Below are 8,824 nucleotides of genomic sequence, written 5' to 3' on the forward strand. Positions count from 1 at the left end.
CACCTTACCTTTGGGTAGCGCTCCAGTTTCTCCTTCATCTGAGCTTCCCTGAAGGCCTTGGTCACCAAGGGGGCTTCTTCCAGGCGTTTCCTGTGGCAAGAGGGGCGGAAAGCCCAGGTCTCCCCAGTCAGAACAGAGCCCTCAGGAGCCACTGTGGATTTCTGGCACCCGCCCCCAGAGGTTTTGCTAAGGGCACGGGTGCCAGGGCCCTGGGCAATGCCCAATCCTGGCAGTCCCTGTGCACCCTGGGGAAGACCAACCGGACCAGCAGCCAGAGGCAGAACCTGCTTGGGGCAAACCATGGAGAAAAGACAAGATGCTGAGGGGCTGGGTCACCCACCGCTCACTCTTGAGCTGGGCCAGGCGTCTCCTCACGTCATCCACAGTCACCTCGAAGAACTCATCGGGCAGCTCTGCTGGCCAGGCCTGCAGCAGGTCCTCCAGGTCAGGGTGGCAGACCACAGGGTCTCGGTCCACGGGCTGTGGGCAAAGGGCCTCAGCTGACCTGGGTCTCCTGGGGCTCTTGGCCACGCGCTCTCTCTGTCTCTGCCCACCCCTCCCAGTCCACCTGCCAGCACAGGGCCAGGGAGGACTCAGAACAGAGGCCAAGGGGACCAGCCCAGACAAGCTCCTTCAGGACTGAGCCCCGTCCCCCTCCCCCACTGCAGCACCCCGACCCACCACACCCTGATCTTGCTCCCCAGCAGGGCCTGTAGCCACCAGTCTAGCGCAGGCCAGGGAGTCCTGGGGAGTGGGTGGGGGAACTCGGGCAGCTCCCCTGCACACTTTCTGCTTCAGTGGGGGAACCCCAAGATTAGGAATCCACTCTGGAACAACACCCCTATTCTTGGCCACGTCAGGGGCTGCACACAGGGGAGGCGCAGTGACAGTCACCAAATTAGAGTGTTGGCAAAAACCCCAGCAGCTGTCCCCGCTGCCCTCTCAGCCACAGCCCATGGCCAGGCTGACTCCATCTCTCCCTCCCCTGGGGAACAAACCAACCCTCCCTCTGCCCACCCTGGGGACAGAGGAAGGGACAGCGTCACTCCTAATTGGCATCAACAGCAATGAAAATTACAAGGCAGACCCGCTCCATTTGCGGTGCTCTGGGAGGGTAGGACACCTCCCGGGGGCAGAGGCCACCCCACAGAGCCAGGCTTGACCGAGGTGCCCAGCTGGGCCAGCAGGGCCCATAGTGATCCTGTCCTCTCGCACACAGAACAACAGAGATATCAGAGAGGGAGGTGGCCCTAGGAACCTACCCTCTGCTCCTGCCCTATATCACAAGGGCCCCCATGGTCCCCAATTTGGCCTGGGACCCCCTTCTACTCCTCCAACACCTGGGGATGGGATGGCAGGCTCTGGGAACGGCACCTCCTTCCTCCCTTCCTGCAGCCCTCCAGCAGCTGGGCCAAGCCCTGGTCCCATGGCCCTGAAGGTGTCCTTCCAGGCCCAGGCTGGTCAGCCCTGCACAACATCTGGGCACCAGCACCCTCAACACATCCACACTGGGGGACAGCCCGACACACACCCGTTCCTGGTGTCTCGGGCCTACACACAGATCCTGCACATGGATGCCAGGTCCCTGTGGCCCACCAATCATATAGCTATGTCATGCCTCAACCAAGGGCTGAAGCCAGGAAGCCCCTCTGCTTGGGTCACAGCCTTGGAAGAATGGCCAAAGGAGCTGGCTGAGGCCCAGGCAGGGACCCGTACCTGGCTGACCAAGGCTCCAGGGGCTGCCCCTTCCGAGCCACGGCCATGCTGCAGCAGCCGCAGGTGGTCTTACGCCTGAACTCTTTACTAGCTGCCAGGCACCAGGTGCCCTGTGGCCAGTGTCTGCATTCCAACAGGGCCATGAGCTCGCTGGGGCCCCAGGAGAGGGCAGGCAGGACATGGATGGGCCCAGAGCCAGGAGTCTCCACACCCAGATCTGGCCAGTCCAGACTGAGATCCTGATGCAGATGTGGCCTCCAAGTCCCAAGCTGAGGGGCAGGTTCTGGTGGCCTGATCCACACCCTCCTCTGGAGGGTCCATCCCAGACCCAGAGGATCTGAGTCGACGCTGGCTGCAGCAGGCAGGTGACACAGTGATGGCGCCACATCAAGACGGTCCACCCAGACAGGCCCCTGTGCCCAGAACTCAGCAACAAACAGCAGAAGTCAGAGGCCAGCAAAGCCAGTCCCAAGAAGGGCATGCCATCCTGGGGCATCCAAAAAGGACAGTGGGTTACAAACACACCCACACCCTGGGAAGTACAATGGCCCTGAGTTTTACAGTCCCCCTGCTGGTCAGGTCACAGGGGCAAGAGCCACCTGCTTCATGCTGCAGGGCACTGCATTTCCGAGCTAAAATAAAACTGACAGAGATTCTTGTCTCAGACCCACCCTGGCCTCCCAGAGTCCCACTCTGCTCAGGAAGACTGTCCATCCAACAGGACCAAGAGCCAGGGTCCTGCTCAGGGCCAGGAAAGAGGATGATCGATGCATTTCCTGGACCCCTTGCCCACTGGCTTTCAAGGGCTCCAGGAGCAAGGTGCCCGTGGGAGCCTGCTGGGCGAGTTGAGGCTGCATGAGCAGCTGTGGACAGGGCCAGAAATCCCAGGAGCACTGGTGGCGTCTGTGGCTGGGCTGATAAGAAATGTCACTCTGCCACCAAATGGCAGTGGGAGAAGCCAAAGCACTTATGGAGAGTGGAGAGACCATGGCCTGTGGCCAGCCCAGGAGTTCCCACCACAGGGAGGGCCCTGGCGGACATCTCAGTACGGGACGGGAGGAGCAGGCCAAGCACCATCTCAAGTGCCCGGCCCTGCTCACTCAGGACGCTCTGCCCTGCGCCTGCTCTCAACTGCTGTTCCGTCGGCATCCACAGTTCCACACATGGCTCCTGCCCGATGGTTCTGGATGGAGACCAGGTCTAGGGAGGAGACACCCCAGCACAAGACAAGATTTATGGTGGTACCATGGGGACCTACAGGGGTGACTTGAGGGGCCTCCAGGAGGGCCTGATGTCCAAAGGCAGGTAGCCTTCTGGCTGGTGCAGACAGAGGAAAGGTGCAGGTTCTGCTGTCCCTGTGGCCAGGACAATGCTGAAATGAGCGATGCAAAGGGCAGTGCAAAGGCAGCGCAGGAGCGCGGGCCCCTCTCTCCCGGCAGCTTGTTTGGGAGGGCTGCAGAGATCTCTACTTCCACCTGGCTGAGGCTGGGAGCGGGCTCCAGGTCAGTAAGAGCTCTTGGTGGCTGCAGGGAAGGGCGTGGGCAGGAGGGGCAGCGCCCGGGCCACCGGCTCTCGGACGAGCAGTGGCACAGGTGAAACTTTTTTGAAGAGCCCAGAGGCTTGGTGTGATTCCTCTCCCCACAAAGACAGCCTCTCCAGAGGCCGCAGGGACCCAGCCGGGTGGGCAGATCCCAGAGCGCCTGCTTCAGATGCCTCTCTGCAGCCAAGGTGGCTCCCATGGTGTCCAGGATCCACCTGCTCACCAGAGGACAGTTTGTCACCCTTGGAGGGGGCATGGCACCAGGCTGGTTTGTGTCTCACGCGTCTCTGGGCCCAACTTGTGGAAGAAGTGGCCTAGGTCCTCAGAATCATATCCTCGTGGTCAAAACCAGCCAGAAGCAGGTGTGGGAGGTCCTCAGGGGCAATGGGACCAGGCGGCCCCAGGCTTTTATCTTAAGTGATAAAAACTCCACAGAAGAGCTGGGAGACACAGGCGCCCGTGTCCACGTCCACATCCACGTTCACGTCCCGCCCTGTCTGTTCTCTCACGCCTGTGCATGGGACGCTTCCGGCACCGCCCTGCAGTGCGCAGCTCTGCTGGGAACTCGGGGCTCTTGCAGTCACGCACTCACCAGCTGCACCCCAGGGCCTCCAGCAGCAGGGCCACAGTGCCCACAGCCCCTCCTGGACGTCCCTCTGTCTCCAGGTAATGGGTGCCGTGCCCTGCAGTTGCCACCCTCCCCACTTCCTGAGGCGTCTAACTGCCAGGGGGGAGCTCACTGGCCTGGATGGGAGGGCCCGGAAGGCTGTTCCTGCAGTAACACTACCAATCCGCGGGGAAGCGACTGGACTGGGAGAGTGAGCCTCGTCAGGCCATCCTGGTTGGAATGAAGGGACTGTGGAGGTGGGTGAGGCTGGAGAGGGGCCACAGGGTTACCCTGAAAGGAGCCTCTCCCTGGGCCCCGCCCCGGCTGCCCTCTTCCCAGTGCCGTGAGTGCCGCAGCTTCTTCCTCCGCACTTCCCTGTGTGGTCCTCGCCTCAGGCCCAGAGCAATGGGCTCGGCCAGTTGTGGACTGAACCTCTGAAGCCACGAATCAGAATGAAGTGGTTCTTGTAGGGTATTTTAAAGAGAAATAAAACCTAACTAACACAGTGCCGATCAAGTCCTAATCTCCTGAGTGGGTTCCAGACCTGGGCCCTGCAGGAGATCACAGATCCACGGGGAACCTCCAGGTGCTGAGGAAGGCTGAGGGAGGGGCTGGTTTCCACAGGCCACGCCTCCCACGCTGCTCCAGAGGCCTCCCCGCAGCCCCACGGACGGACGTCAGCACCTCCACCCAGAACGTGCACTGGCCTGCACCCAGAGCCCAGTCAGCTTCCAAGGACACCACCTTCCGCTCCAACCCCTCTGTGCTAGGAGACCTGGTCTCCTCACTGGTGCCCACGTGCTACAGCCAGAGGAGGGGCAGGAGGACAAACGGACCTGTCACAGTGGAGCCAGTGAGGGGCCAGCTCCGAGGCCTAAGTGTGCTAGGCTCCCCAAATCCTCATAAAAGCCTAAGCATGGAGGCGTGTGATGACGGGAACGTGATGGGCAAGGAACTGAGGTCAGAGGGAGCAGCTGGCCAGCAGGGGGGAGCTCCATGGATGGCCAGCCTCACTGTGGTCAATGGGCCATGAACCCCAGACTTAGGAGGAAACCCCCTCGATCAAGTGGTCCAGGGACCCTTGTTTCCTGCAAACTCAGAGACCTGGTAGACTTCTAGGCCACAGCCTCCAGTGAGGGCCACAGAGAAAGAAACTGGAAACGAAGCCAGGTGGGCAGGAGAAAAACCAGGAGGGGCCAAGCAGAGCAGAAGGCAGGGGGCCCCCAGCGGTCTGCAAACTTGGTGACAATGGATGCCCAGGCAGCCCAGAGGAAGGGCAGAGAAGACACTTAGGAGGGACACAGAGTCTCCGGGGGAAGATGGGGTACCACTGTGGGCAATGTCCAGCACCCCAGGCCAGTGGCAATGCAGATGCAGTGATCACCCCAGCAGGCAGAGCCCGGATAAGGAGGCCCACAGAGCCAGGACTGGGTGTGCAGGGTCTGCGGGGCACCCAGTCCTGGGGCTCTGCAACTGGGATCTTCCAGGACAGGACGGGGAAGGAACGCCTGTACCCTGCCTGAGGCCATTTCACTCCCAAATCCCAACTCTCCTCAAGGACTTGGGGCCCTTGTGCTCTCCCTCACCCCTCGCCTCAGCCCCCTGTGCAGACGGGGCTCTGGTGAGAGGGAATGCGAAGCTTTTCCCTTGAGGCTGAGCTCAGATGAATCCCTCCGAGGGTTGCCGGCCAAACCTCTCCGGTTACTCACAGGGCCAGGCGCCCTCAGGAAGGAGGTGCTGGGGCACGGGGTCACCACCAAAGGCTCTCAACAGCACAGTGGGAGGTGGCCATGCCTGAGGGAGAGGCCGGGCCTGGACCTGGGCTCGGGGGCTACACAGCAGGGCAAGGTGCCACCCGTGTGGCCTGGAGCAGCCACAGCAGCCGGCAAGGTGTCGGCCATGAGCCCCCAGGGAAGACGGCACCTGACCAGGTCTGGGCACAACACCCACAGCACAGCCACACACGGCCAAGGAAAGCACCAAAACAGGAGGTGTCAGCAGCAGGGACAAGGTCCCGAGGAGGGCCGGCACCCGCACCTGCTGCAGAAAGACACGTGGGCTCTCCAACCCCATTCCCACCCAGGCCACCCTGGCCTCAGACACCTGGCACAGTGGGTACGCCTCTGGAGGCTGCACTCAGGGTGGTCAGCTCAGAGCATTCTCTCCAATACCACAAAGTCCCCTGACCTTGGTTCACCTGGCCCATAGAGAAACAGCAAGAGGCAAGGGGCAGACAATGCCACCATCCAGGGCCTCTCCTGCCCTTTCCAAACCCACAGATGCCCCAGACACACTGAAGGTCTGATAAGCTGCAAACAGCTGTGGACAAACAGCCCCACCTGGCAAGAGGACGGCCACCGCTAAGGCTCACAGCAGGCACAGGCCAAGGGGCAGGACTCTGCACCCCGACCAGGAAGGCGCATCCCGGGCACGCCAGCACTGCAGACCTGGCTCTCAGACACCTCTAAGGAGGCGAGAGAGCGCCACCCAGCGCCCCCGCGTGCTCAGCTACTGGTTCTCGGCTTCCTTGAGGTCTTGTTCCTGTCCTAACTTCTCTAGTGTGAATACAAGTTACTTACATCACAAAGAAATAAGGAGCATTTCTTTAAAAGAAGACTCCCAGGCTGGGGACAGAGCTCAGTTGGTAGTTGCCTGCCTTGCATGCACAGGACCTGGGTCCAATCCCAGGGCGAAGCCAAGCTGAGTGAGCAGGGCACGGGCTCTGAGGAAGCCCGCAGTGGGAGGGGCAGGCTGGCCAGCACAAAACAAAGAAAAGCACAGTGCTAACCCTGACCCAGCAGCAGCACCTGCGCATCTCAGAGCCAAGTGTCATCCACACACACAGAGCACACTGCCTACCCAGAGAGCGGACACAGCAAGGCCGTGGGCGGCCTCCTCACCCACCAGGCCTGCCAAGTCCGGCAACTGCTGGGGACCCAGGAAGGGCAGGACATGCACACAAGATGGGAGCTACTGGAACAGCCTGGCAGAGGGCCTGGACCTGACGGGGCAGGCAGGGTCCTGGCTCTACAGGGCCACTCCATGCAAACCAGCCCCAAGGCACTACTAAGGGACAAGCCCCTGCCAGCCACCAGGCTCCAAGAGCAGTCAAGACCCAAGCAGCACCCACAGTGCCACTGAGCCCGCTGCCAGCACTCCTCAGGGGACCTTCCAATTAAGGCATGGCCTAAGGCTCTCAGGACAGCTGGGTCTGGCCCCCCGTAACTTGGGGGTTGTCCACAAATGCCCACCAAACACAGCAGGGGACAGGGCTGGCCCATGGGGAAGGGCAGGGACCCCCACGCTGAGAAGGGGAGAGTGGCACTGGACTCTAGCTCTTCTGAGAGCACCTGCTGCCAGAGACAGCAGCCCACCCTGCCCAGGAAGCATGGTTCTGGACGTCGGGGGCTGGTCCCACCCAGCTGGGCAGCAACAGTGACCTCACAGCCCCCTGTCCCATACAGGTTCCATCCAGCCCCGGCAGCACCAACTGGCCTGAGCACTGGGGAAGCCAAGCTGAGTGAGCAGGGCGCGGGCACTGAGGAAGCCTGCAGGGGGAGGGGCAGGCTGGCCAGCAGCAGCCAGCCCTGCCTGGGGGACGGGGCCTTTGATCAGGACCAGCTCTTGTGCCAGCAGCTGCCGGGGAGGCCACAGGCGTGGGGGGTGTCTGTTGGGCCCGCTGGCGAGCAGAGGGCTGTGGAGCAGCCTCCCGGCCGTGGAGGGACTTCAAAGGACAGGGCCAGGGGGCGCCGGGCAGCCCAGCCTCTCCCAGCGCCCGGTTCTGATCGCCAGTAAAACTACCTTCTAATAATTAATGTCTGACATCAAAGGCAGGAACCGCCCGGGTCTGTGAACCATCCCGGCCTCAGCGAGGACCTGCCGGTATTTTATCCTGTCTCTTTCTTCTGAGTCTTTATTTAAATCCAAAAACCACACACAGGCAAAGCATTAATGGGAAACTTGGAAACTCTTCTTGATTACTAAAGTGTACCTTTGAAGTTCCCCAAAAAAAGCTCTGTCTTGTTCCAGTCCCCTCCCCCAGGACTGAGGAGGGACACAAAGCAGACACAGGCGCCCTGCGCCCTCTGGGCGTGTGGCTGTTAGTGACAGGAGGTGTGTGTGTGTGTGGGTGGTGCTCCACATCAACCAGCCACCCGGGCTCCAGATCAAAGGCCGAGCGGGAGGCAGAGGCCAACGCACCCTCCCCTGGCACCTTCCCCAGACCCCCCTGGGCTGGGAGCCCTGGGATTAGCACTTGAGGACAGTGACACCCGACCCAAGAGCAGGCCAGGCCAGCTGCACTAGCCCCATCACAGAGACAGAGATGGAGAGACACACAGACACACACACAGGCGCACGCACACACCCACCTGGCCCCACTCAACAAGAGCACAGAAAGGGCAAGGGGCCTCCGGCTGGGGCCGTGGGCCGTGGGCCTGCCTCCGGGGAGAAAGACAGCTGCCTGCCCAGGAAGAGTGCCTGAGGAGGCCAGCACCCTGGCAACCAGCTCAGCCCAGCCACACAGCCAAGGACCCAGGTGAGGAACCTCAGGGGTTCACAAGGGCAGAAGCCAGCAGGGTTCCCCAAGGGGAGGATGCCCACCGTCACCACCGTACCAGGGCCCCCATACCAGGTTGAGCCCAAACTAGAACCTGGGGCTCCCCTCACCTCCATGCCTCACCTCCATCCCCACTCCCCTGTCCACTCATCAGGGCTCCAAAGACAGGATGCTGGCCAGGACCCTCCATCTCCCATGTGTACAGCAGGAGGCAGGAGTAGGCGCTGGCTTGGAGGGCAAGATAGATGGGGCAAGCACTCACTAGCTCCCTGACCATCAGTGGTGGCCCCTCCTCACAAAAGACCGCTGTTCTAGCACACACTAACCATGTGGCCCTCAACTGCAAGGTCACCATGCACTGGCCAGAGTCCCCCCTCAGCAACTAGAGAGAGGCTTGCTTCTC

At 61.6% G+C, this 8,824-nt stretch overlaps 1 protein-coding gene across 3 annotated transcripts in view; it reads right to left on the reverse strand.

Annotated features, from left to right (window-relative positions):
- Aspscr1 (ASPSCR1 tether for SLC2A4, UBX domain containing) overlaps positions 1-8,824 on the reverse strand; it is a 38,127-nt gene that overhangs the window by 6,599 nt on the left and 22,704 nt on the right. For all 3 annotated transcript variants that reach the window (XM_078041395.1, XM_078041396.1, XM_078041397.1), the window contains 2 exons: positions 341-480; positions 9-90 (listed from right to left, as the gene is read on the reverse strand). In XM_078041395.1, coding sequence (XP_077897521.1) covers positions 9-90; positions 341-480 — 222 coding nt within the window. The remainder of the gene's footprint in view (positions 1-8; positions 91-340; positions 481-8,824) is intronic.

Source organism: Ictidomys tridecemlineatus, chromosome 3 (genome assembly GCF_052094955.1).
Source record: "Ictidomys tridecemlineatus isolate mIctTri1 chromosome 3, mIctTri1.hap1, whole genome shotgun sequence".
Classification (NCBI taxonomy): Eukaryota; Metazoa; Chordata; class Mammalia; order Rodentia; family Sciuridae; genus Ictidomys; species Ictidomys tridecemlineatus.